At 52.4% G+C, this 27,026-nt stretch overlaps 9 protein-coding genes across 9 annotated transcripts; 3 read left to right on the top strand and 6 right to left on the bottom strand.

Annotated features, from left to right (window-relative positions):
- Positions 1 to 1,701: 1,701 nt before the first annotated feature.
- SNOG_03253 (hypothetical protein) lies at positions 1,702 to 2,029 on the top strand (the record flags this gene model as incomplete). The annotated part of the gene is made up of 2 exons (XM_001793772.1): positions 1,702 to 1,789; positions 1,932 to 2,029. The coding sequence occupies 2 exons, from the start codon at positions 1,702 to 1,704 to the stop codon at positions 2,027 to 2,029; spliced, it is 186 nt and encodes a 61-aa protein (XP_001793824.1).
- Positions 2,030 to 2,895: 866 nt separating this feature from the next.
- On the bottom strand, positions 2,896 to 3,563 carry SNOG_03252 (hypothetical protein; the record flags this gene model as incomplete). Its single annotated transcript, XM_001793771.1, has 2 exons — positions 2,896 to 3,093; positions 3,183 to 3,563. The coding sequence occupies 2 exons, from the start codon at positions 3,561 to 3,563 to the stop codon at positions 2,896 to 2,898; spliced, it is 579 nt and encodes a 192-aa protein (XP_001793823.1).
- Positions 3,564 to 4,753: 1,190 nt separating this feature from the next.
- SNOG_03251 (hypothetical protein) lies at positions 4,754 to 4,942 on the bottom strand (the record flags this gene model as incomplete). The annotated part of the gene is made up of 2 exons (XM_001793770.1): positions 4,754 to 4,867; positions 4,913 to 4,942. The coding sequence occupies 2 exons, from the start codon at positions 4,940 to 4,942 to the stop codon at positions 4,754 to 4,756; spliced, it is 144 nt and encodes a 47-aa protein (XP_001793822.1).
- A 1,853-nt stretch (positions 4,943 to 6,795) lies between these two features.
- Positions 6,796 to 7,591, bottom strand: SNOG_20032 (hypothetical protein; the record flags this gene model as incomplete). Its single annotated transcript, XM_001793769.1, has 2 exons — positions 6,796 to 7,457; positions 7,507 to 7,591. The coding sequence occupies 2 exons, from the start codon at positions 7,589 to 7,591 to the stop codon at positions 6,796 to 6,798; spliced, it is 747 nt and encodes a 248-aa protein (XP_001793821.1).
- A 681-nt stretch (positions 7,592 to 8,272) lies between these two features.
- SNOG_03250 (hypothetical protein) lies at positions 8,273 to 9,322 on the bottom strand (the record flags this gene model as incomplete). Its single annotated transcript, XM_001793768.1, has 2 exons — positions 8,273 to 8,654; positions 8,738 to 9,322. The coding sequence occupies 2 exons, from the start codon at positions 9,320 to 9,322 to the stop codon at positions 8,274 to 8,276; spliced, it is 966 nt and encodes a 321-aa protein (XP_001793820.1). The 3' UTR covers position 8,273.
- A 2,249-nt stretch (positions 9,323 to 11,571) lies between these two features.
- On the top strand, positions 11,572 to 12,828 carry SNOG_03249 (hypothetical protein; the record flags this gene model as incomplete). Its single annotated transcript, XM_001793767.1, has 1 exon — positions 11,572 to 12,828. One exon carries the CDS (start codon positions 11,572 to 11,574, stop codon positions 12,826 to 12,828), a length of 1,257 nt encoding a protein of 418 aa, XP_001793819.1.
- A 322-nt stretch (positions 12,829 to 13,150) lies between these two features.
- Positions 13,151 to 16,904, top strand: SNOG_03248 (hypothetical protein; the record flags this gene model as incomplete). The annotated part of the gene is made up of 3 exons (XM_001793766.1): positions 13,151 to 13,191; positions 13,243 to 16,069; positions 16,119 to 16,904. 3 exons carry the CDS (start codon positions 13,151 to 13,153, stop codon positions 16,902 to 16,904), a joined length of 3,654 nt encoding a protein of 1,217 aa, XP_001793818.1.
- A 1,929-nt stretch (positions 16,905 to 18,833) lies between these two features.
- On the bottom strand, positions 18,834 to 19,790 carry SNOG_03247 (hypothetical protein; the record flags this gene model as incomplete). Its single annotated transcript, XM_001793765.1, has 1 exon — positions 18,834 to 19,790. One exon carries the CDS (start codon positions 19,788 to 19,790, stop codon positions 18,834 to 18,836), a length of 957 nt encoding a protein of 318 aa, XP_001793817.1.
- Positions 19,791 to 22,836: 3,046 nt separating this feature from the next.
- On the bottom strand, positions 22,837 to 26,845 carry SNOG_03246 (hypothetical protein; the record flags this gene model as incomplete). The annotated part of the gene is made up of 8 exons (XM_001793764.1): positions 26,756 to 26,845; positions 26,415 to 26,705; positions 25,940 to 26,363; positions 25,658 to 25,893; positions 25,447 to 25,609; positions 25,077 to 25,399; positions 24,695 to 25,026; positions 22,837 to 24,382 (listed from the first exon to the last, which is right to left on the bottom strand). The coding sequence occupies exons 2-8, from the start codon at positions 26,691 to 26,693 to the stop codon at positions 22,837 to 22,839; spliced, it is 3,303 nt and encodes a 1,100-aa protein (XP_001793816.1). The 5' UTR covers positions 26,694 to 26,705; positions 26,756 to 26,845.
- Between the last annotated feature and the right edge of the window lie 181 nt (positions 26,846 to 27,026).

Raw genomic sequence — 27,026 nt, 5'->3', positions numbered from 1 at the left:
TTCTTTCTCCGCGTCCAAGTAATCCGGGCGGTCTTATGGCGCGAAACCAAGCAGTCGTCGTAACACCGAGCAGTGCTCATAAGCAGATCGAGATCTTATATCCCCCATCTCTCAATATAAGACGATCACCTCATCCCAGTAATTCCCAAGCATACGGACACTCGAGCAAGTTTAACCGTGGAGATGCAGGGGGATATGTCATTGTACATGCGATTGCTCCGCAGAACGACCGAAGGCTTGCGAACAGCTTCAGGGCTTCGTTGGCATTATACACGGATCCTGGTCGAGCGTCGGGGGACGTGGCTTGGAGTGTGTATATGTGCTTTATCGGTTTTGAGGAGATTACAAGGGGAGATGTTGAGGGTGTGGAGGAGAGGTGCAGTGTGGGTGGTCGCGGACCGTGAAAGGCAATTCATTCGTTGCTGTGCTTCTATTGATGGTCTCGACTTCCAACCATACAAGGTGGTATGTCATACTACATGTATGTCCATGCGATGGAAACTGATCGTGCGGTAGCTCTCTATGAACACGCAACATATCGTCAACTACGACGAGGCGCAACCGTGGCGCAACAAGGTGGCAGCCTGTGTGATAGCCTGAAGCTGACCACAGAGCATTACCGTGGTATTCAAAGTCTAGCAACACTGTGTATAGCTTCAGACAATCGCTCCTTGAGCAAGACCCTGTCTGATCTTCTTCGCAGTTCAGCGTTTGCAGTATGGCTCCATGCTATGGATCGCATACGTACTCCTGTGGGCAGTCAGCCCACTCACTGCTTAGGCATTTCCCGATGGACTTGAATCGACAGCCTCTTATCGCAAAGCCGAACTTCGATCGCCTGAAGCTGTGCTAGGTCACACTTCTCCGTGCTAAGCATGTGATTTTGTCAAATCCTCAGAAACACGCTGTGGTCAGCTGGCGCGACTTGCGAAGATGGGCGTCATCTCGCGTCGAAGAAGCACTTGGAATTCCTTCTGATACCGTATATGCACTCGATCGAGATACATTGTGCCGATATCTAACAGTCCACCCCCAGTCAAGCAGGCAAGTGCCGCATCGGCTTTAACAACCAGTGGGGTGACAACGGTGCTGTAGATGCCTGTCAACTTGCGCCGTCGATCGAACGTTGAAAGGGTCTGCCTGCAATTGGATGTTTCGGAATATGGTTTGGATGCCTTGTCTTACGGTGTCGTTGATGATCAGGACAAGAGATTGGTATGTCATTGTACATCTTTCGTCTGCAAGAGGCCGAAGAGACAGCGCATCAGTCTCGACCTCATGCTGCAAGACAATCACACAGTCTTGGGCATTGCTGCATCGTGGGCGAGAAGTTTTTCTTTCTCGGTACTTCAGGAAGGCCAGGAGTTACTTCCGTCTTACGGTACATACATGCACCTTTCGGTCGCACTTGGAGGCGAGCGTGCGGTGTAGACTTCGCGAGTGTAGTCGAGGAGGTATCTCCACAGGTATCGGTGTGCAAAATGAGGCTGTAGGAACATAGTCGCGCGCAAGTGGGTAGACTATGCTATTGGGCAAGTGTTTCGACACAAAATCTACGGGGAAATGCTGCCGCTCCAATGACGGGGGAACGAGTGGACTCGGTGGAGAGGCTCTGCGCTTGAGCTCGGCAGGTATGTCATTGTACATGTTCGAGCAGCCGAAAGGTGCCGTAGTTGCTCGGAGCCAGCTGAACCCAGCGTCATGTCCGTCTTCAACATTGTCGAATATCAGGCTGGGCAGAGAAATCCCATTGGCCGTGGATTTCGCAAAAATTCTCAGGGCCAACTTTGTAAGCGAATGCACGACCTCTGACCGCTTTCCCAACGCCCATCTTACGCCATCCTCGCAGCCGGGCGAAAATCCACATTGATTGCATTCGCCCTGCGTCTGCGCCTGCACCATCTATCCTCGGTGTCTGTGGACCAGCACAGCACCTGCGTCCGCGGAAACATCTGGAAAAGACACCCAGCCAAGACACAATTCGACTACGCTCAACGCCCTCGTCGATCTCGACAGACTTTCTCGCTGATGCAGTCGGCCCTTCTTTCTCCCCCGCCCCTCGTTACGAGGGTCCCACATCTGGCCATCACCCCTCACTGTCGTGAAACTCGCCATCGACGAGACTCAGAACTCAGTTGGAAGGGGAAGGGTCCAGCGGGACGATCCTGCACGACAGCTTACGCGGCGGGAATGAAACTGAGGTTCCATACATCACAGTGAATTGAACGCATTGTACCATATCATAGTGATCAGAAGAGAGAAAGAATTCATGCCCGACATGCAAGGGACACCGCAACTTTCCTCCGCCATGAAGATGAATTGCTGGAATGAGGCGAGTTGAGTGGAACATCATGCAGCGAGCTGGATCCGGAGGCACGGTGGAAAGATTTACGATATGGCGGTAAACGCGGCGGTATTGCGGGTGTGGAGGGGTAAGTTAAGTCGGATGTTTGCATGTGTGGTGAGGTCACGACGCGCGACTAGGGCGGGGCTACGGACTTGTGTGGGGGTAGCGGCGCATGGGTTTGCGAAGTTGGCTCGTGATGGCTGGATATTGGGGAAGTGTGAAAGTGCTGAACATGAAGAAGAGTGAAGAGTGAAGAGTGAAGTGATGTTTGGTACCAATATGCTTCTCTGCTTTGTGTGTGTGTGTATCTTCCTAAATGCTGCCGCGGCGCATGACAATAGATATTAGACGCCATGTGTAAATGCTGAACAAGGAACGCCGCCCATTGCAAATGCCCAAACGAACTGAGAAAAGAACAAAACTCCGTGTGTGATGCAACGTGAAAACAGAAAACCGCCCGATGCTGTGAAAATGCAAGACTGTAAAGACAAAACGCCAGTGACTCCGCCCGATGCAATTTGTTCCACTCTCTTTAGAGCCTCGCTCGCTCAGTCATGTCCCCCCTCATCCGCGATTGCGACCGCGTCGACGACCTCCGGCGCTCTGCGCCATCCTTGGCCTTCCTTGTCCTCGATCTCCTCAACACAGGAAGCTCGTCTTCCTCCGACTCGTCGACAGTGAAGAGATCCGGGCTCGGAGCTCTCCATGAATGACGATGACCAGACAGTGTGCGCAAGTTCCGGCGTCTGTTCTGGAGCTTGCGGGTGACGAGCTCTGGTGCGCGACCGCGTGTTGACTCTGTGGTTGTGCCTCTTGGTGGTGTGGTGTGCCTTACTGGGGAGGGTCTTTCATTGAGGCGAGCGTCGTCGAGGCCCATGAAGGATTCTTCTTCGTCCTCGTCCTCTTCTTCTTCGACGATGGTTGTGGTATGGTGCTGCTTGTGCAGTCCAGTGTGGCTTTGCTTGATGTAGCGAGTCCACTTGTCTGCTACGTTGAACTTGAACTTTGAGGCCTTGCTTGCTCGAGGTCCATCGGCGACCATGATGCCCGCGCTCAGGGACATGTCGTATGGGTCTTCGTCATCGATAGGAGTGATGAAGTGGGCAAAGGGGTCTTCGTCAATATCTGGTAGGTTGTTTTCATAGTCCTCCTCGATACCTTCAAGAGTGGGTGGGTATGAGTAGGACCTGTATGGGTTGCGTAGGTAAGACGGCATTGTTGCGATAAGATCTTTGATGGCTCGAACTTGGGAATGATGGCGGATTGGCAGCGATGCTTTTTGACTTGATTCAGTCTTTACGATGGTAACGCTAGTAGTGACTGGTCTTTTCCTTCCCGGCGCTTGGCCGGTTAATCCAAATAAGCACAGCGTGAGACTGCTGGCTATTGCTAGGAGTCGTGTGGTGGTAGTGATGGGAAGCTCCAGTAACTGAGCCAGCGAAAAGTCTGGCGGGGGGATAACTTTTATACGTGACAGGTGCTTGGGATGCACCAGAGAGCCGCGTGCTATGATTCAGAGAAGCGGTGTCTCATAGAGGAGTGGTGCCTGAACGGGTGACTGCCTAGTTGGGAGGACTGGCAGAGGCAACGAAGTGATGAACTATGAAAAAGAAATCCAGTGTTCCAATATCCTCCACGAGGTTTCCGGATGCGATACATGATTATGGGGGTTCATGCAGGACTTATATGCACCATGAGAGCAGATGGGAAGACGCGGTGCTCATGCACACCCCGGGCCCTTGTCGGTGCAGGGCACACACATTAGCGGATCAGCACGGAAAGCTTAGTCCAGTATGGGCAGAAGGAGTATGAATTCCAAGGCGCAGAGGAATGAATGACTGGCCATGTGGGTGTGGAATACCCAGATGATCCAATCGCACCCTAGTCGCACCACACCCTCTTTCTGCCGGTCATCTGCAGCCATTTTAGCTTAGGTTAGGCTGCACGAGGCTTGCCACCAGACCCGCAACACGGAAGTTAGGACGGCCGTTAATGCAGGTTATTGTCGATCGATGCAGTTCTAAGGGCACGATCGGGCTTGTACTGGAGAACGGCAGCACAATGGCCCGGGTTGTAGATGTGTAGTGACCTGACGAAGTACCCATGGCGAGGTGGTGGGGAGAAAATTACATGAGCATCGCCAAGCGCGCGACCCTAGGAAATGGCTGCATCACGACACCAACCTTCTTCTACAACCTTTGTGTGTGCCCAGCCTCACCCTCGTTTAAGTGTCCATATATCTGCATCTGCTGCCACACCGCTCGCTTGTGCCCTTGCAGGCGGCTGACTTATTCAAAGCTCCCTTGGATATGCCACTTTCGGCCTGCGCGTCCTGCAGGGATGGTGACGAGGCGTGCTTGCGTGAACATTCGTTTGGTACATGCTTTTGACGGCTGACCATACCATTTAGACACAATAGCTCATTTCGAGTATCTTCGAACGATCATGGACTACATCCGCCGTGGATGCTAGTTTCACATGACGGCCACGGGTTCTTGCCCACCCAACACCACCACGGGACTGCCAAATATTGTGTTTACAAACTCATTACAAGCACTTCCTTACAATGGCAGGCGTGCGCGAAGGAGGCGCCATGGTAGAATGCCATCTGATCCATTAGAAAGCTCACTCGCCAATCTTCAGCTAGCGCCCGCTGCCCGGCGCTCGTAGCAATACTTGTTTCCGGCCGCTTGAAGCGTCGGGGTGGCCTGCTACTGACCACCAATTCAAAAATAACGGACCCACCCAGCTTGTCAAATACGCCGCGCAGGACTTTTTGAGCGCATCCAGGCTGAAATCAAGTCGTAACTGACATCAGCCCCAAACTCCACTGCTCGCGCTTACGAAAGCTGTTCTTTTGAATTTGCTGTATTGGGCACTCGAGGCTGGTATCATCTAAAACCGCGCCTCTACTGTGTGCGGCTCTCACTATCTGACTAAGAACCTTGTGACAGCTCGTGTCACAAGGACCCTGATGGCCAAAGTTTCGGTCCAGCCCGGTGTCACTTTCAGATTGTGTGGCTTGAACTTTCTCGTCCTGCAGGCGTAATGGAGTGCTCCAGGTTTACTTGTCCGGTAAGCTTGACCGAATACCTGTCGCCTACTCTTGACTTCACATCGCGGGTGTATGAAGATGCATCTCGTTTGCGACGAGTTTCATGCGAACTTCGAGATCCTGCAGAATGTTCGAGACGATTTCAATGTCGCACGACTTGTACGAGGGACTGTACGGTCTGGACCATCAGGTACCTCCCTTGTTCTACTTCTTTCGCCTTCCATGACAGTTACACATAACGCTGTCACATGTTACATCACCAGCAAGCAGTCTTTCGATACAACTTCAGGTATATAGTATCCTGAGCGCTTACAAAACTCAAAAGTTACGCCAGGTACCGTTGAGAATTAGCTACTACTATCGGCACATCAACAGCCCGACAGAATCAAACGAGCGTTACACGACTCTTCGCCATTCTCAAATTCTAAGGCGTTCACCGCTGTACACCGCTTGTCGGAGGGGCGCTAAACTGCCGAAGCATACCAATTCGCCGAGTTTGTTGACTAGTCTACCATTTAGCAGCAAGGATCACCCTAATACATCTACGCTGTTACCCAACGCGTCGGCATCTTCAATTGGGCATTCGTTGCCGACCTCATTTTCCAGCAATGAGGATCTCTCCGGATCCACTTCGGTGTACACGCGGACCTCGACAAAAATCCTTCGCGGCGTCCATAACCTCAAACATCTCAAGATCGTCACCTCCGATCACGATCTTCGCCTCCGCATCCAACGGTCAGTTCTTCGGATCCTGAGGCGCTCACCGCCAACCAGCGTTCAACCCTCACTAATCTCATGGACGCGCCCGAGGTGGCGCCTGTCACCGACATGCCACAGTCTGTCAAACTCCACCTTGCTGAACTATATCTATAGGCCTTAGCCTGGCCTAAACACTTATCCATGTCTGTGGGGTGCATCTGGGCACGGTACACGATCTGCAGATCGGAGATTTACCGCTATGATGACGTCGATCGTTGATTTAGTTTGCTTTGAATCTTAATTTGTCACTTGGGATTCTGGGTCGTGCCCCGTGACCGTTTTGAGACGGCGACTTGTACATGTCACGGCGAGATGAGGATTTCACGGCTGTCTGGGTATACGAGCTCAAGTGACAGGCCGAGGCTGCGCGTGAATTTGAGAAGTGCTTGCTATGACGCACACTTTGTCTGCGTGGTGTGCGAGTTTCGAGGCGACGGAATTGGGCGGGGAGAAACCGGTGGTGTATCTCGCCAGCGCGTACTGAGGCACAATCTGTTTGACAATACCAATAATATTAAGCTCAGAGTCTCCAATTTGGATACGTTAAGAGAAGCTAATGAAGCGTTGATACCGCATACCAGACCAAAGAAGTACACTGAGGCGACGCATGCTCTCTGAATCTGCGACATCGGCACTAGTTGTCACGACCATAGTCCATATCCTGATCCTGATCCTGATCCTGATCCATCCCCGCCTGCTCATCCTGTGGCATGTTCAAGCTCGCCCAATCCAAGTCGAACTCATTGAAAGACCCCGAGTCTGCCCACAGATTCTGCATGCTTGCAAAGGGCGCATTCTGGTCGAAAGGCGTGAAGAACGGGTTGCCGAAGGGCATCTGGGCTGGGCCGGATTGCATCGCCGAAAACTGGTTATCGCCGTGCCCAAAGCCGTAGGAGTGTTGCTGTTCCTGGTTTTGCTGTTGTTGATGTTGGAGGAAGTCTGCGCCCATGCCCTGGTCGTTGGGAGGTGGCATAGACCCATAAAGCTGCGATGAATCGTCGTTCTGCATTGTCGAGTATTCCTCAGTCCTCTGGTACGTGGTATCCTGCCAAGTCATGGTCGGTCCATCGTTGTACGCAAGCAGATCCTTTGCCATAGTTTGCAGACTCGGGGCCACTTGTCTGAGGATTTTCCGAAGCACTTTATCCGCTTTTTGAGAGACGGGATCATTGTCCTTCATGGCGTGCAGCCACCGCATCATCTTCTTGATTGATGCGATTTTACGCGGGTTGGTGCTTCCAATGTCCTTGTGCTGGAAAGTCACGTCTAGCAAAAGCACGGCTATGCACTGCATAACTGGACTGTGTGTGAGCTTTGGAGATAATGTCCTGCGTGGGAAACTTACTGATATGATTTACTGACCACCACGGTCCTTGACTATAGATGAAGTCTAAGTCCGGCTCGTCGGGGAACAGCTTCGCCATCTCCATCGCAGCTTCGACGCATTGCTCAGAATTGGATGCATTAAAATTGGCAGAAGTAGTGCTCTCATTCGGAATACGTTGCTGAATCCTGCATAGGCAAGGCCGCGTAATGAGCATCTTCGTGCTCCAAAAATCGGTTTTGAGGAGAAATTGTTGGCGCTCATGAACTGCCTTATGATTCCCCCTATAGGTTCGGGTAATGGTGGGTATAGCCTCTTTCTGCCATTCTTTGAGCTTGTCCAAGGATTTTGACATGTGGCTCTGAATCACCAGCCATGACTTGGCAGCAGTACGGGGTGAGTACAAATTTATCAATACTTCCTGAATGATGATTGTGATCTTGATATGATGCACCACATAACGATCTGGTGAAGTGGATTGTCGCCCGACTCCAGATTTACGCCTTGGCTTTGTGGTTGTATCCGATTCAATGTTGGTACGTTTCGTCGGTAGATCACCGCAAGGTACTTCTTGCTCGCCAGGGATACTGACAGTGCAATCTTCGTAGCCAATTGTAGGGGGCCTTCCGGTAATGGCACTAATCAGGCACTCGATGCGATGTAACGTCCACCAAGTTTGCCCGAGCATCTCTCTCCTGGAGACTTCCGCTTTTGGATCTTCATTTCGAAGATGGAGACCGAGAGCCAAAGCTAGGCGGATTGACACTCCTATCATAATCCACGCTCGGCTAACATAGCCTATGACGAGGAAGTAAAGCGCTAGTGTTCCGGTCTGCGATGTGTGTCAGTATGTGAAGCCTTGTCACCCAAATGCAAAAGAGAGACCTTGGTTCACCTACTGCTTGGACTATCTCTATAGTAGGCTCCGAGACAAACATGACACTATCTTTCAGTCCAAGTAGATAGATAGCTCTAAGCATGTACATGATATCGTCTCGCTCAGCCCCAGCCCATTCGGCACCTACAAGATGCGAGTGCTTGGCTCCAATGGCGAAGAGCAGGTTTAGCTGCGCACGCCATTTTTTGGGTACTCGGGCTCCTTTATTCTTGTCTGGATCCTCCGGGTTGAGCTTGCTGTCATATGTGAGGTTGCTGTGATATGCGTGGAACTGTTCTCGAAAATTTTCAGGCACCTGGAGAGCATCGTCAATAAGTAATCTCATCCTGAACAGAAGCTCGAAAATAGACTCACCAATGGAAAAGAAGGATGCACAGTGTCGATGTAACAGTCAAAGAGTCGCTTTGCTACATCGGCTTCTGGATCCGCGTATGCGTCAACAACGATGTCGAAATCGATCTCGTCACTGTCGAGATAAAAGGTGGTGTCAGCGGCGTGTCTGGACGATGCTTCCTCTCCATAATCCTCAGCATTCCTTCGACGCTCATGAAGAGCTTCACTGCGTGCGTTAACATCTTTGCGTTCTGTACCAGGTGGCCCATAGGCTCCCGACTGATCGCGAGGCTCTACGCTGGTGTGCTCGGTCTGGCGCTGTACACTGCTTAACCACTGAACTTCCGAGTTTTGTCCAACGTAGCCAACCTCCCTAGATTCACGATTGCGCAATAGATCTTCTCCCAGATGATCAAGATTTTCATTCGACCCAGCAGAGGCAGTGATGTATGCCTCGCCGCCCTCTGTTTCTTCTTCTTCTTCGTCACGGATAGATGCGACACGAGAACGCTTGCCAAGCAATCTGCGCGTAGACTTAGTGTCTTGGGAGTTGAGGTCGTCATCTGTCTGGATGAGAATAAGTATGGATAACATTTGTAACCACATACTGTTAAGTGGCAAAAGTTTGAGCTTACATCTTTGAGCGCATCTCTGATCCTTCTTCTGTCTTCTGTACTCACGCGTTCGCTCACGTCTCGCAACAGGCTGGCTAATGCTTGATTCCTGTCCATTGCTCTGGACCTCATTAGCAACCAACAAAGGGTATTGCTTGTTTGAACAGGTATATGCATACTCTCTGAGACGATCGCGCCGAGCTTGTCCATATATACAATCGGTGCCGCTGGATACGCAGTGAATGCACGGGGTCTCACCAGAGCATTTAGTTTCTGGCTTGGATGTAAGCGACAGATAAAAGGTGCTCCTCGAGGATCACCAACTTCGCTTTCGGCACGCCTCACAAGCTCGTACTCTGCACAGAAGGGATCAGTATTCGGGAAACGCTACAATATGCAACTTTATAACGTACATACGATCCTCTGGTCTCCGCTCGGTGCTCTTAGGTGGAGGCGGCGGCGGCGGTCGGGCTCGTTCAAGCCTAGGAATCGCAATTTTTCCGTCGGCCTTGCTGTCGCTCTTTGTAGACATGTTACTCTGCGGCACGAATATGTGCGTATGCTGCTTCTTTGTGGATGTTGTTTCGTGCATGTGCTGCACAGTGATGGGCGATACAACCTTGGAAAGCAAACTCAGTAGCGAAATCTGGTCACGTGGTATGTGGAAAGCGCCTGTTAAAAAAGATTGTGGAGTAAGCTGATCGAAATCAATTGCAGTGTTCTTTGAAAGCCTATCTCCACAGATTTGACGGGTAGCATGTAAGCGCAACTGTGCAACCATTGCGTCAGGCTGGTAGCATTTCGTGGCATTACCTGGCCAATTTTCTGTCCTTACCACAGGCCTGATGCAGGCAAGATCGTTGTGGCAGCCGCTCTCGAGATGGTCGGCCACCTTGAAACTCCGAGGAGGACGAACTGGTCAACCAGGCGAGTGACGGCCCCGCATTTGGATGCATTTCCCCACCACTTACCAAAACACTCATAGAAAGCTGGATCTGACCCTGAAACATTCTATAATATGTCCCTGCGCCCTACGGACTTCGTAAGCTTCCGCTTGTTCACAAAACTGTGGGGGTACTACCAGAGAGCATGGATCGTACGATCTAGCGGCGTTGACGCAACAATCTGGGAACGCTGCTTCACTTTCCCGAGCGAGTGAGGCCTTCGTGTGTCGTCATATTGTACGTAAAAGGCATATCAACCGTCGGTCTTCGTTACAGGGCATGGCTGTAACACCACAGCACGTCAGGTCCATGGATAGGCGTTTCCCAACTCTTAAGGCCAAGACCAGGCCCATAAGGCTCATGAAAGCGTCAACGATGTGGTGGATATTTTGATCGCCCTGAGATATGGCTGTGTTGACTTTTTGAAATATGTGGCTGCATAGGTCAGAACGTGACTGTCTGACCACTACGCTCGATCGCAAAGAACTGTAAAATCTCCGCTCATGCTGCAGGTAACAAGAAAAGATTCGTTCATAGGTAGGTTCTTTGAACTATTAGGGCAAGTCGTCGCTTTTGAATTTCCCAAGGTTGAAGATGACGCCGCCATGAAGCACATGAAATGACGATCACTCCGCGCTTGTGCACGATCGTGAATTCATTAGCACTTTGCCGCACATCGTAAATCTCTGACGTTGCATACAAGCACCTCTCATAGTGGCAGTGTACATGTACAGGCACCCTTATCGCGTAATACTGCATGCTGGAGGCTGTTTGATAATCTTTGGCGTCTGAACTGTCTCAACGGTTGGCTTGCCCTGCATAAGATCTTCCAGGCTGAGTGTGACTGGAATACGTCATGCCATCTGCCTGGATTTGCAGAGTAGCAAATATATTCTCTCTCACGTGCGCTTGCTTCAGTGAGATACGTGAGGAGATCTTTAGAACCATTCTGGTCTGATCATGAGCGATGAACATTGGTCCAAGTTTACTCCCGCAGTATTTGAGCACCAACCTTTCCTGATTTGGAAATTTTCGCTAGCGCAGAAACTAGCGTGCACTTGGACAGTTGCTGACACTTTTAATCCATACACCATACCACCCGACATGACAGCTTGCTCTCCTTTACCCTCACTTGCGTTTTCCTCCTTAACCAGCACAAATGCCCCCGCGAACCAGAGCATGCGCTGTTTGCCGAAGGAAACGTATCAAATGCGATGCCACGTTACCGCGATGCTTAATGTGCCGGCGACTTGGGGCTGAATGCCCTGGATTAGATGACGGACCACTGTTTATTGATATGACCAAGAAAGCTCGCCATGGGATGCAGAAGCGGAAAAGAAAGCTATTCGTCGATATCAAGCCAGTGCCTGAGCTCGAAGCGCGCAGATCTCACGTCAATTTTGACCGGATATCACAGCAAGCTGTTGTAACAGAAGCATTCTATGATCGCTTCCTGTCACACTTTACATCAGAAGGAGATGGGAAGGACATACGGAATAAGAAGTCTTGGCTACACCGTCTCCCGCAACTCTCTGTGGACGGCACCAACGATGCACTCACTTTCGCAGTGCAAGCTACTGCCTTTTCCTACTGCGCTGCCGAGACGAACAACCCTGCCCTCGCACGTCATGCGTGGGATCTGTACGGCCGGGCTATGCAACGACATGGTAGATTCCTCGCTCGATCGAGAAGCGCGGCGACGGCGGTCACTTTGCATATGATTTCCACGAGTGTGTTGTTTAGTTTTTTTGAGGCGATGCAAGCTACCAATGTAGATGCGTATCGCTCACATGTATACGGCGCGGCAAAGATGTTCGAGGTCACAGATCCGAGGCAGTGCTCAGAGGGTGTCCTGTGCCAGATCTTTTTCCATATTCGGACGCAGTTGGCATTTGCACAGCTGACTTCGAATGGGGAAAGGACGGCTATTGATGTGAAGAAGATATTGCATGACACATTGGACTACGAAGAGCTACCCATTTTTCAACGGCTGACAACGCAATTCACGAAGCTGGCAGATGCTTACAACGAAGTGGAGTCGTCGGTCGCAAGAAGTAAACGAACACATGTCCTTGATGTTGAACATCTCCAAGTTTTCGAAGATGAGATCAAGAGCCTATGGGACGAGTATACGGAGTCAGCTGCGCGTAGCGGTGATATCCTGACCTGGCACGAACCATCCACCAGCACTACACACTTCCGCGATGGCTTCACGGCCCTTACTGTTGCATACTTCAGCGCTACCCGTCTCCTTCTCTTCCTGACCGGACCACAACATGAGGCGTCGCATTCTGGCCTTGCGGATGACTGTCGAAGCATACTTCAAGCTGCGCTGTATCTGCAGACCTGTTCCGTCGGATGTGCATACATGCGCATGGCAGCGCCATTGCTTCTTGTTGCACTTCATACGCCCGTTACGAAGCAGAAAATGGTAGCGATCGACTGTTTTCGGAGTTGGGCACAGGGAAGCATGCGTGGCATCAGTGATATGGCGTTGGAGACCATTCAGCGGAAGCAGTCAGGACCACCTGAAGTCGAACATATGTGGCTTTAATGTTAGCAAGAAATGGAATCACATGCAGGCTCCGCGCTTATGATGATATAATTCGATGTTGTGCCGGCCAGTGATGTGTGCGGGGAAGATGGCAGGCACTAGCGTGACAACGATGCTTGGCGTTGAAGTCGCGTCGCGAAGCGCGTCGTGAATCGAATGTTCCCAGCTGGCCATTATCCACGCTCACCGCACCACTCCCGTTGCCCCGCCATGCCCTAAAGCTCCACTACGCGATCGCAAACATACCCCGAGTGCGACCACTTCCTAGGAAACTTTCTTCGTCCACAGGCAGCGCGCGCCACGCTCGCGCTCAACCGTCGCAATGGGGTACATCAAGCAGATCACCATCCAGGGCTTCAAGAGGTAAGCTTCATGATGACTCGAAATCATCAATTGCTGACAGGCGTCATTTAGCTACAAGGACCAGACGCAGATGGAACCTTTCTCGCCTAAATGCAATGTCGTTGTTGGTCGCAACGGCTCTGGAAAGAGCAACTTCTTCGCCGCCGTGCGCTTCGTGCTCGGTGATGACTACTACATGCTCAGTCGTGAGCAGCGTCAAAATCTGCTCCACGAAGGTTCTGGATCAGCCGTCATGTCCGCGTATGTCGAGGTATGCTTCGACAACACAGAGGATCGCTTCCAGACTGGCAAGCCAGAGTTCTTCTTGCGCCGGACCATTGGCGCAAAGAAGGACGAGTATTCAGTCAATCGCAAGAACGCCACGAAAGCCGAAGTCCAGCAGATACTCGAATCGGCCGGTTTCTCGCGCTCGAATCCATACTACATTGTCCCGCAAGGCCGTATCTCGGACCTTACGCGCATGGGTGATGTTGCCCGGCTGAAGCTACTGAAGGAGATCTCTGGATCAAACGTATACGAGACGCGTCGTGCCGACAGTTTGAAGCTGCTCGCCGATACGGACAGCAAGTGCAGGAACACCGACAGCCTGGTGGCGACCATCAACGAGCGCTTGGACGAGCTCGAGGGCGAGAAAGAGGAACTGGAAGCGTGGAGCAAGAACGACAAGGAGCGGAGATCGCTTTTGTATACCATGAAGTCTCGCGAGGAGGCAGATCTCCAAGGCAGGATTGAGAATATCGACATGCTCGAGGAGCAGGGACGCGACACACGGGAGCACAATGAGGCCATTTTCATGAAAAACGAAGCAGACATCCAACAAATCGACAGCGACATCACCCAGCGCCGCGGCGACCTAGAGGTACTTCGTGAAGATCGTGTACAATTTGAAGGCGACCGCAAATCAGCCACGTTGGAGAAAGCAAAGATCGAGCTGGAGCTCAAGGCGCTTGAAGATGGCCAGTCGGGTGCTGAGCAGGCAAAGCGCTCACGCGACAAAGAAACGAAAGCTATCCAGCAGCAAATCCGTGCCCGTGAAGCTGATCTCCAGCGGCTGCTACCAGAATACACGGCAAAGCAGGAAGAGGAGGCTGCTGTGGCGGAACAATTGCGTGATTCAGAAGCCCACCGCAAGCGCCTCGAGGAGAAACAAGGCCGCACCGCTTTCTACAGTAATAAGCGCCAACGAGACGAAGCTCTGCGGACAGAGATCGAGGAGACCAACGCCAACTTGAGTCGCAAAAAGGCCGTATTGATGTCTACCAACGAGGAGATTCAAGCGCTACAAGGCGACATTAAGCGACTCGAAGACGAGATCAACGACTTGCGATCCACTATTGAAAGTGAGGGCGACGCCAGCGTCAATCTTGCTGCAAAGGTTGAACAAGCAAAGGATGCGCACAAGGCCTTGGACGACGAGCACAAGAACCTTGCTCGAGAGCAGAACAAGGTGAGCACCCAGCTCAGAACCGCTGAAGATGAGTGGCGCAGAGCCGATCAGAGATGCTCGCGCTTGCTCGATCGCGGTACTGCAAATGGTCTCGAAGCACTGCGTCGCTACCAGAGAGAGTCTCCATTGCCTGGTGTACACGGCACCATCGCCGACTTGCTTGAAGTTCCTGAGCAGTACCGGACTGTCGTTGAAAATGCTGCCGAGGGCGCCATGTTCAATGTTGTAGTAGATGATGACTCGGTATCGACGAAGCTCATCGACAGACTTATAAAGGACAAGGCTGGACGTTTAACATTCATTCCGCTCAACCGCATACACGCGCCTGACCTCAATCTTCCAACAAGGAGCGACATGCAACCTCTTTTACCCAAGCTCCGCTATGACGAGCAGTTCGAGGATGCCATCAGGCACGTTTTCGCTAAGATTGTCATTTGTCCGACACTCGATGCATGTAAAAGCAACGCAAAACAATTCAACGTGCGAGCGTACACTCCTGATGGTGACAATGCATCACGAAAGGGGCAATATCGAGGAGGTTACCACGATCCAAACAACTCGAAGCTTGCCGCATACCGAAAGATGGTCGAGTGCCGCACTCTAGTCGAGGAACTTCAGCAACGCAGGGAAGAGCTCGACAGAGAAGTTCAACAAAAACGACAGCAAATCACAGCCGCGCAAAGCGAGGTGCTGAGGCGTGAGCATGCAAGACGGCAAGGCGAAGACAGTTTCGAGCCGATGCGAGAGGAACTACGTGTAAAGATCAATGCACTGAGAGACACCAAGAGCACTCTGGCGCAAAAGCAGAAGACGGCAGCAGACTTGCAATCTGCAATCAATCAGCTGGGCGCACAACAAGAAGATTGGGAGGCAGAGATCAAGTCTGAATTCAAGAAGGCTCTGTCACGAGATGAAGAGCAAATGCTGCTTACACTCACAAAGACCGTACAAGATCTGAGGCGGCAGCTTGCTAGGGTCCAGGAAGAGCGTACTGCACTCGAGACTCAGAAGGTCCAGGCCGAGCTAGATCTGAGCGAGAACCTGCAGCCAAATCTCGATCGCTTGTTAGCCCAGCAGGGCGGTGCAGGCGGATCGAACAGCCAGTCGACGCGGTTACGAGAGTGCAAGCGTGCGCTTGACACCATCAACAAGACCATTGCAAATATCGATCAGCAGATAGAAGAAACGGACGCCCAGATCGAGGAGATCCGAACGCAGCTCGGAGCGCTGGAGGAGGCCAAGGCTGAGAAGGAGTCGAGCAACCGAAAGCTTGCAGCTGCTATGGAGAAGCATGAACAGCAGATATCGCGCAAGGACACGGATCGAAGTCGTTACAAGGCACAGCTCGACGAGGTGCGAAAAGAGATTCGCAACCTTGGAACCCTTCCAGAGGATGTCGACCGCAAGTATTCAAGATGGGATGCTACAAAGGTGTGTGCACAGTTCAATAGATTGTGGATGAATACTAACAACGAAACAGATCGCCAAAGAGCTCACCAAAGCTACCTCAGCGCAGAAGCAGTTCGCACATGTTAATAAGAAGGCGTTTGAGCAATACGAGAGTTGGACCCGCCAGCGCAAGACCCTTATTGACCGCCGCGCTGAACTCGACACGTCACGAAAGTCGATTGAGAACCTCATTGCCGTGCTCGATCAGCGCAAAGACGAAGCTATCGCGCGTACTTTCCGACAAGTCGCTCAAGCATTCCAAGAAGTGTTCCAAGAGCTTGTGCCCATCGGCCAAGGTCGTCTCATCATCAAGAGGCGATCCGACGCTGATGTCCGCGGTGGTGTCGATGACGACGACGAGAGCGGCAGCGACAACGAGGGAGAGACGCAAGCGAAGAAGGGCAGCAAGGTCGCGGAATACACTGGAGTTTCGATTGCTGTGTCATTCAACTCGAAGCACGACGAGCAGCAACGCATCTCGCAATTATCAGGTGGACAAAAGTCACTCTGCGCGCTCGCACTCATTTTCGCAATCCAGAAGTGCGATCCAGCACCCTTCTACCTCTTCGACGAGATCGATGCCAACCTCGACGCACAGTACCGTACCGCCGTTGCCGAGATGTTGAAGAAGCTCAGTGGACAGGGCGGGCGGACGGGCGAAGGCGGTGGACAATTCATTTGCACTACCTTCAGGCCTGAGATGGTCCTCGTCGCGGACAAATGTTACGGTGTGAGCTACAGCAACAAGACGAGTAGTATCGATGTTGTTCAGACGGAAGCAGCGCTGGATTTTGTGGAGGGCCAGCAGAAGGGATAAAAGGTTGTGGGTGCTACGGAACGGGTCATGAGAATTGTCAGGTATCGTTGTTTCTATGGAGCTTGTGTACAAGTACTTTTTTCCCCAAACCGAATAGCTACGGCGTTTACGATTATACCAATGATTACTTTCTTCACGTGTTGCGTTTGTTGTGCGTGATGCGAGTTGCTCATGACTATCCCCATCACGTCGTGCGTCAAAGTATCATTCAATCTTCTCCTGCAATCATGAGAACATGAAGACATGCATATGTGCAACCCTCCGTTCTTCTCTATCATGCATGAAGCCACGTGAACTTTTCCCAATCCAATCCGCTCCACCCGAAAATCCGAGCGCTCACAACCCGCAAAGTGGGCAACGAGGTATCTAGTCTACACGATCAACACCAAACGCCTTTCATTATCTACGCGAAGACAAACCCAACCGCTCCCCACCCCGTCCATCAGCGGCCATGTAGCCCGACCCCAATAGCACCCCTCCGGGTAGATAGCATCCCCACCCCTTCACATCTAAGCGAACCCAGACTCAGCGGGCATGTTGCCCGACACAAGCCTCAGCCCCGGGCAACTTGGCCGTGAACGACAGCTATGCGTGGACCGCTTGCATTCATCCTGCGCGTCGTCACCCCCACCCCACAGCTGCGCCAGAGTATGACATGTTCCAGGCCCAGCGTTTGCGAAGCGAGGGCGAGCACGCTGCTTCTCGGAAGTGAAATCCGTCGGGAATATCAACCGATGCGAGAATTTGGGGGCCCACCAGCGGGGTTTGCATTGTTTTGCTACGTCATGTTGGAGATGTTGTGCGGATGTGGTTTGCGTTCCTATTGGTAGTTTGTTGGTGCTGGGTTTGTTATTCCCGAACGGAGTCTGGGTGTTTTGCTTGGAGAGAGGGAGGACTGTCAGGAATACGAGGAGGGATGACAGGCAAGCAATTGATGTCAGAGTGCTGTATGCAAGTCGTGGGCGTTCATTCTGAGTTTGGCTATTAAAGCGTGTTGGATCAGAGATCATCATTCGTCTATTCTCAAGTGTCGTCCGTCCATCAACCGGGGAAAATAGTAAGAGAAAAATATCTTTCGCAAGAACTCTGTTTTCTCCCTTCCCATGTCATCACCGTTTCCCCTGAAAAAAAGGTCTTACTCTCGGCGATACTGTACGAACATGTAAGCTAAGATATGACCCCAGTTCTCAAATGATGCGCAACTCCAAACACGCTGCGCGAACTTCTCAACACGGCCGTCGATCCTTTACGTAGCCGCTGCCCCACCCTCGGAAGACGGGACGACCATAATTCGTCACCGCCAGCCCCACCGAAGTTGAAGCAGCGAACAGTGAAAATTGACAGTGACGTATGAGTGGACCCTACGTTGACGAATGGATCGCCGATACTGTGCGATGTTGTGCGACGCTGCGGGGAAAATTGGCGACACCTTGCAAGCATGTTTGGTCAAGGGATGAGCGAACAAGAGCAAGATTAGTGCTGAGCTAGTGTGCTTAGCTTCTGTGTAGCATGGGCCGCAAGCATCCTCCCGTGCGCGCTGCTGTGCCTCGTCACCATCAAACGAGAAAGACAAAGGGTTTTGTTGGAGGAAAAGATTGGCGCATGTTGAGTGTGGCGAAAGCTGTCACGGGTATTCGCAAACGTGAAGTAATGTTTGAAAGCAGTAATTTATGCATTCATATGGGGACAGGGACATGGCTGTCCTTGTCTTGTTTTAACTATTTTTCTCTGGGTATGGCATTGCAAAACCATAATATTTGGTGGGAACGCTAATGTCATGAAAATCGTGGCCACATAACCATACAGCACAGTGCCAGTGAAAAGGAAATTTTGGGTCGAATCATTGGCGAAGCCCGGGGTATCGTAGAAGAAGCATCGAAGAAGTGAGAACGGCGCAGAGACGCTCAAGATGAAGCAGAGTAGAAGGAATCATTGGTTGTCTTCAATGTCTTCCTCCTCGTAGTCGCGCAGTAGCTCGAGGCCGCCGAAATCATCGTTGAGGTTTGCGCTCGATGCCTCGGTGACACTGCTGTTGACAGAGCCGTAGCTGTTGTGCCGCTGGTTCATGTATTGTTGGGTGTCCATCATCAATGGGCTCGTCTGGTTCATCGATCTTCCTCCCGTTTGCATTGGCACCTCCATTCCCAGGAGATCACCTGCACATCGCGCAAGGTATTCATCGACCGCCCAGAACCCACAGCCAGCGTGTCGCAAGACCTCATTCTTCAATTCTAGCACCTCCTCGCGCAGCATGGCTACATTCTCCTTCAGTGCCTTGTTCTTGGATGAGAACTCTCGGGCACGGTCTTCAAGACCATTGATGTACTCCTTCTTCCGTTGCCGGCACTTGTGTGCAGCGACGCGATTCTTCTCGAGATGTGACTGGCGAGCGGAGGAGACTTGGAACGGAAAGCCGTCGGCAGTGAAGGCCTCGATCATTTGGGGTTGCGACTTGGGTCTGCCCCGCTTCCGCTTAGGCGGCTGCGGGTCGACGTTCTCGTGCTGAGGCGGGGCGCCGTCATTCGACTGAGCTTGGCTGGCTGCTGTCTGCCGACTGGTACGACGGCGCTTGGGTGATGGCTCTGTGTGGTCCTGTTGCTGTGGAGGAGACTGCTGCAACCAGGGCGCCTCATTCTGCAGTTGTTCCACAGGAATGGAGCTCTCCCGTGCACTTTGAAGAGGGGATTTGATTGGCGAATCCTCTGGTGGAGTGATCTGACCGAAGCGCTCAATTGAAGCTTGAGTGAGGAGAGAAGGCGGGATACTGAAGGCATTGTTCTGCATGGATGCCCACTTCTCAGGCTTCAGCGGCATGCTCGGGTCGTTGAGGGTAGTAAAGGCGTCATGAGCCCAGTCGAACTGTTGGGGTTGTTGGACTTCCATCATGTTGGGCAAGAAAGCTCAAAAAGTGTGAGTGACCGGTCCGGGGACGAATTGACTCGTGAATTGTGGTAAGAGATGCTGTTGGCGGGTTGAGTGTCCAAAGGGAGCCTGTGAAGGGTGTTTGTATAGAGTGGCGTTGTGTTGTGAGGGGCTGTGGAATGCGGAATGTTTAGCGGAGAGCTGCCTGAAAGCAGAAAGAAAAGAAGGATTAAGAGGCAGACAGAGCGAACGGCGGGGGCAGGAACGAAGCTTAAGGCAAACACAGAAAAAGTGGGGAAGGCACTACCTACTCTAGCAAGACCGCATTTCAAACAAATGGATCAAGCTGTGCAAAATCGCATGTCCAAAAAGAGCAGGGATCAAGGGCGAGCGTGTCTTCCCCATCGCCGATGACGTCTCGATCGCCGATCCGTGCTTGGTAACAACACGGGATGACCGTTTCGCCACCTGCGATACCGAGCAAGTCGTAGCAATTCTCGCGCTCGGTTCTGCTTTGAGCCTGATTTTTCAACACTGCCGCCATCGCATCAACGCTGCCATAACACCATGGTGGGTTCTGGACCTCTGCTAGCGCTATTGCGGGCTGTGTTTCCTCCACTATGTAGTAGACATTTGGGTCTGCCGCGGTCCGTAGCCGCAGCGTTCTGCGCTCTTCTCCACACGTACCTGGAGGCCAGGCAGTTCGACGCTGTCCGCGCTATACACCCATTGTGACAGCCAGAGCATCCGACGAGTATACATCAGCACAAGACTGGAAGCAATTTTTTCTGGGGCAAATTACACACAACGTACTCCACCAACGCACTCATCCATCGTCTCGACGCATGCTTATCCTATCGATCGTCTACTTCGCTAATCGCTCTCGTTGCACGTGTATGCTCCTCCATATTACACCTGGGCAGTGGCCGGCTCCCCTGTGAGGGCAGTGCCGGATGCGGCAGATAAAGCCTGTTTATGGCAGCCACAAACTTTCTGCCGCCGCTTCGGCAACGCACGTCACGGCAAGCACTCGTCACACTCAAAATACCTCAAAACCGCAGGTATGGAAATGCCCACGGCTGGCGGATTGACAGATTCTCAGACTTCTCACCCGTCAATCTCGTGCGCTCCTTGTCCATGGACCATGCACATGGCTAGCTTGCTGGATACTCACTCCGCATGTATGAGCATGTGACGTAATTGATATGTTGCCTCCGCGGACCTCTTCTCAGCTCCTCCCCTTACGAGCCTAGCTTCGCTAAGTTGAGTTCAATGGATGCTCCCTTAGTGCAGCTCCCCGAGAACCTACTCAGATTTCACAACTGAGTGTCGTATCGAAGCCACTACTGCGCTCCATAAGTGTGATCAACTTGCTAACCATCTCTTACCAACTTTAGCCTCCGAACGAGCATGTTGGGACGAATCAAGTATCCAACACAAGCCAAGCTGCGAATAACGTCCGAGACTAGACCCCGCTGATCTTTATGCCATCGAGATCCCATAAATATCCATGGATGCGACATGGAATTTCACTTCTCGATGCACACGGACTCGGAAGCCTGTCTAGGGGTAGGAACGGGCCTCCCAACCCAGTGGCAAACCAAACCCCGGCGTTCCCTGCCACCAATGATGAGGAAGTGGTGCTTCTTCTGACGTTGCACCAGGAACGAACTCGAGCGCTTCCCTGAAGAGGTCGGTGGTGTTCATCTTGAGGTCTTATTGCCGATCCATGAGGTACATGTTATTCCTAACAATTCGCTCTCGGAAATTTAGTTCGAAGCACAACGGGATACATCGCATCCAGACATGACCCTTGAGGAACATATGCACAATGACAGAAGCTCGTATAACCAACCCCCGCCCTCGCTTGCGAAAAAAAAAGATCTTCACATGTTGCGAAGACTCATTCCAAGTTTTCTTGAAGCGAACTGCGTTTGCATGCACGATACACCACAAGAGACTTGATGTCTTCACGATGCCGTCAATCTGATTTCACCAAGTTGTCTCATCACCTATCAAGAATGACCTTTCCAGAGCCGAGCAGAAGTCGGGAAAAAAAGCACGTTGGAGACCATTAGACATATCAAGCAATGTTGAACGCCATTAAGTCCACTATACCGGGTCTTCACGTGGAAAATTACATTTGCGATACCGTCGTTGGTCCGTGTTCGAAAAGCCATGTCTATCGCTCAACCCCCAGCATTCGTCTCATGCGACACGGCTGCAACAGCATTTCGATTGTAATGCACACGCAATGAAAAAAACCAGAACACGAACGCACGATTCGTACATACCCCATGTATTTGGCTGAACTTGCATTGCGGATCCACCCACTACACATCAGATACGATATGCACGTCTAGCCATCAGAAGTGTGATAAAGAAACTAGTGTACCTAGGTATGGTGCTGTGGCGAAGGTAGAATTGATGCCACGTGTTTTTGTTTTCCCCTTTCCTGACGTCGGGGCCTGACGTACTTGAGACGTCTCTGGCCCATTACCAGCCAGGAGTTTACTGCTGTTCGAAACGTGGTAGTAAAACGTCCAGGGTTTATTTAGAGCTGTCCCTCCGTTCGCAGCAGAGCTAGATTGGTCTTGATCCCGCGTCTGGTAATTGAACTTACCACCTGTTTTCTCTTCTCAAGGAAGTTTTTGCAGTTGTGTGATTTGGCAGTCGTGTGATGTGTTCGTGCTCATGGCTGCTTGTTCGGTGGCCTGTGGAGACGAGATAACTCTGACCAATTCAATGAAAGGCGGGTTTTTGTCAATGTCTAATCTCTGTGCGTTGGACTGCGTCTCGCAATGTTTTGACATGCAGATTGATACGTTGGGGCTCTTTCAAAATAACCAAAGGTATCTGAAGATATACGCGTTGGAAGACTTTGCTTGAGATTTTGGAACAGTTGGCCCGTGGTGCTTGAAGATAAGAGAGTGCTCGTGTATGAATGCAGCATCCGACATTGCTCGAGCTATTCACTTATGCTCAACTACCGTTCTTGCAAGGTAAATAGGGTATTTTTAACTCCACAGTGAAGCTTTTTCTTTTTTTGACTCTGTCGCCTTGTGCGCTCCTACTGCGTCAACGGCGTCTTGAAAACTAGCGCGACATGGTCGTCTCCCGCCGTGACAACCGTCTCTCCATTCCCCTGTACGAAACCCATGATACCACCACCTTCACCTCCACCCCTGTGTCCCTTCCACTCGCCCACAAGCCCCCTCGCTGCCGCCGCCGTTCCACCCCTCGTGTCCCACCGCCTCAGCACGCCGTCGTATCCCGCACTTGTCAACAACCACCCACCCGGCCCTTCCTTGCGCACAAACTCGAGCTTGACAACAGCCTGCGGCGAGTCCTCGTCGGCATGCGCGTCTTCGATGCGCCGCCTGACCGCAAAGCGATGGGCAGTGTCGAACAGCGTAATCGAGCCGTCCACATTCCCGGCCGCCATGAGCGTCAGCGGCGCAGAGGAGAAGGATATACACTCGACATTATCACTGCCCGCCTGCAAACTCGCGAGGATCTGGCCTGACTGACCCGCCGACGACGCGCCGCCCTTTGCAGCAACTTGTTTCCCACCACCAGCCTTGTTCTTCGCGCCGCCGCCGCCCGAGGACGTCGATGCTTCTGCGGGCGCTGTGAGGGAGAGGCGCGGGAGCCCGATGATGCGGATTTGGCCCTCGGGGCCGCCGACTGCGACGAAGGCGCCGGTAGGTGGGATGGCGACGGAGTACAAGCCGCCCTCGACGCGGAAGCGCTCGTCGAGCCCGTTGAGGCCGACGACGTACTGCGCGTCGGAAGTCGATGTGAGGCCCTGGGATGCTGCGTCGCCGAACACGTCCCACACGTAGAGACTCGAGTCTTCGGAGATGGTGGCGAGCAGCGAGCCGTCGGCCGACCATGCGCCGCCCGTACACGACTCGGTGTGGAGGTAGTATGCCTGCAGGACCTGCAGCTCGTTGCCCTTTTCCGTGTTGAGCTGGTAGACCCAGACGGAGCCGTCGTTTGCGCCGAGGGCGACGACGTTGGGGTGGTCGGGCGAAGGGTTGGCGACGAGCCAGTTGATCTCCTCGACTTCTTGGGCTTCGGCGAGGTATTTCCACTTCTTGCCGTCGGGGACGCCCTGCCAGACGCGCAGCTTGCCGTCCAGGCCCGCTGTTGCGACGAATTGGCCTTTGGGTAACGAGAAGGTAATGCTGTTGATCGAGTCCTTGTGTCCGTCTAGCTTGAATACGCTCTTCAGTCCTTCTCGCTCGACTTGCGCGCCGTCTTCGCTTGGCTGTGCTGCCGCTGCCGTTGCAGTGGAGAGGTCGATGATGTAGCCGACGTCGTCGCCGCCGCCGGTAGCCACGATTTCCTGGTTCACCGGGTGTTGCGCTATGCAGAAAATGCTGTCCTTGTGCTCGTCGAAGTGGGCGATTGAGTCGTTTTGTATCTCAATCTCCATTTGCATGTCTTGACCACCTTCCTCGTCATCTGAGTCCATGGGGACGTCGCCGTCATCTTCGATGATTTCGTCCGCCTCCTCTGCGTCTAGCGTGTTGTCTTCATCGTGGTAGTCGATGTCGACCTCTTCCTCTTGGTGGGGCGGGTTTGAATTTGGCGCTGCCATTTCGCGGTTTCTTTACGGTTCCAGAGGTGCCGGTTTGATGGGATGGGGTGGAGTGCCTGTTGCGATACAGGTCTTGCGCTTTTTTATGAGGGTTTCGGTGCTGCTGGGCACGTTGCTTAGAAATGCGCAAATATGTCTTCCATCGCGGACTTTTTTAGTCGGCGTTTGAGGGGCTCCGCCCCACGTCATTTTCGGGGCTTTGTAAGCGACCATTCGGCTCACGCAGTACTCGGGACATTGATTGCAGCATGGCTATAATACATAACAGACTACAACTGGAGTACCCAGGTAACTCAAAGATTCAGTGGGAGTCAGTGTTTACAACTTGCTGCCAGCCTTCCTGCGCTTCTCCTTCTCCTTGTCTCTCAAGAACCGCCTCAGAATCTTGCCCGACGGCGACTTTGGAATCTCATCGATGAATTCGACGCCACCCACGATCCATTTGTAATGTGCCTTGGTCTTCTCGACGTGCTTCTGAATCTCACGTGCAATCACGCGGTCGTTCTCCTCGATGCCGACGCTCGATGACTTGACAACGAAAGCCTTGGGTACTTCACCAGACTTCTCATCGGGAATCTGAATGACAGCACAGTCGGCGACGGCTGGGTGAGTAAGGAGATGTGCCTCGAGTTCTGCTGGTGCGACTTGATGGCCCTGTTGCACTGTTAGTGAGACACTTGGAGACGCGCTGCGATGTGACATACCTTGACCTTGATCAATTCCTTGATGCGGTCGACAATGAAGACGTGTTCGTGGCCCGCGGGCGACTTGCGGATCACGGCCTCGTCGCCAGTCCGCATGTATCCATCCTGGAAGGTCTCGGTGTTGGCTTTGTCGTTGTTGAGATAGCCCAGTACGACAGCAGGCGACTTAACCAAAAGCTCGCCGGGCTGATCGTAGCCAGTAATCTCAACGCCTTCAGTCGTCACGATCTTGCATTCGATGCTAGGTAGAAGCGAACCAGAAGACCCGAACCAGATATCGTCAGGGGACGTGGAGCAGACCACGGTACACGTCTCGGTCAGCCCTAGTATATGTCAGCTGTGTACCAAAAGCTTAGAGATCCTAACTTACCGTATCCTTGACGAATCTTCCAAGAAGGGAATATTTTCTGCAAGTCCTCCGCTGTCTCCTGTCCAAGCGGCGCCGCACCCGTAAACAGCGACCACACAGAGCTCAGGTCGTACTTTGCAAGCAGTTGCTGGTTCTTTGTCATCAGAATGATGATAGGCGGAACCTGATTGCTGTTAGCTTACTACCGTGTTAGGCAAGTGTATACACGTACCAAGAACAGTGTGTTGATTTTGTAGTCTTGGATTGCCTGCAGTGTGGATGCGAATTCAAACTTGGGCAGGACAATGACACCGTCTCCTCGGTAGACGCTTGAATGGCAAATGACAACCAAACCGTAGATATGCGACATGGGAAGCAATCCGAGCACGTTTTCAGTGTAGTCGGTCTGGTTCCGGAGGTCATTAATCATCGTATCTCTGTAGGGCTTCTCGAATGTGCTGATTTGCACTGATTGTTGTTAGCAAAAGCTACCCCATTGAACGAGTCTCCATACTAGTGTTTGCGATCACGTTCCGATGCGAAATCATGACGCCCTTGGGCAGTCCAGATGTGCCACTCGAGTAGCAGAGGAAGGCAGTCTTCTTCGCGCCGTCGCCAGATGCCCAATTCAATGGTTCCAGACGGTCGAGCTCCTTGCCTTCGCGGACGAAGTCGTCCACGGTCTTCATGCCATCAGGGTTGCTCTTCCCACCAGTAGCCTGGCTGGGTAGCTCGAGAAGGTATATGCGACTGTCGGGGATGCCGCTCTGTTTGGCTGCAGCACGCGCAGTCTCGAGCAATGGGATGCAGGTGAAAAGCGCCTTTGCGCCCGAGTTCTTCAATTGGTACACGAGCTCCTCGGTGCTATACGCGGCATTTGCAGGCGACTGAATGCCTCCCAGGCGGTGCGTCGCCCATGCTAAAGGCAGTGTGTCCACCTATCCCATGTCAGCCTGGTCGCATAACTCGAGTGAATGCGCAGAGCCTACGGTGTTTACTGAGAAGACAGCAATGACCTTGTCCCACTCGGAGCCGTTGTTGGGCTGGAACCCAAACTCCTTTGCCAGTCCGCGTGCGAGCCAGTCCACGCGTTCCTTGACTTCCAAGCTCGTATACGTCTTGCCAGTCAAGCCGCAGGTGAACGGATTCTGCGAGTATCCCAGCGGATGTCTGCCGAATCTCTCATCCAGCATAAAATCGCAGATGGGAATCGAGTCTGGCGGGTCGAAGGGCAGTTGCGGCACCCATGACGGCGGAACGAAGACCATGTTCGGCAGGGACTGGAAGCTATCAGCGATGCTCTACCCCACAAAACAGCACGCGCACTCACAATACAACTCAAGTCAGCGGACAATACCTAGGGAATAGCGATGCGACAAGAAAGAGCAGATATATTTATTGAGATTTAAAGCTTCCAAGGGAGACGCAGGGAAGAGGAAGCTCGCCGAAGTTCAGCGAGCATGCACGCTAGCAGGCATCGGAAGCTGTCAGCTCCTCACAGCCGCAGTCGTTGGTGTGGAGAAGCTGGGGAAGCCGAGGATGGCTACGAAAGCGGTTAACCGCCTTGGCGCTGGACACACGACACCATCGTGTCTATCATG

This window comes from Parastagonospora nodorum (genome assembly GCF_000146915.1).
Source record: "Parastagonospora nodorum SN15 chromosome Unknown scaffold_4, whole genome shotgun sequence".
Classification (NCBI taxonomy): Eukaryota; Fungi; Ascomycota; class Dothideomycetes; order Pleosporales; family Phaeosphaeriaceae; genus Parastagonospora; species Parastagonospora nodorum.
Note: the sequence above shows the minus strand (reverse complement) of the source record. Positions and strands in the feature narration are given on the sequence as shown.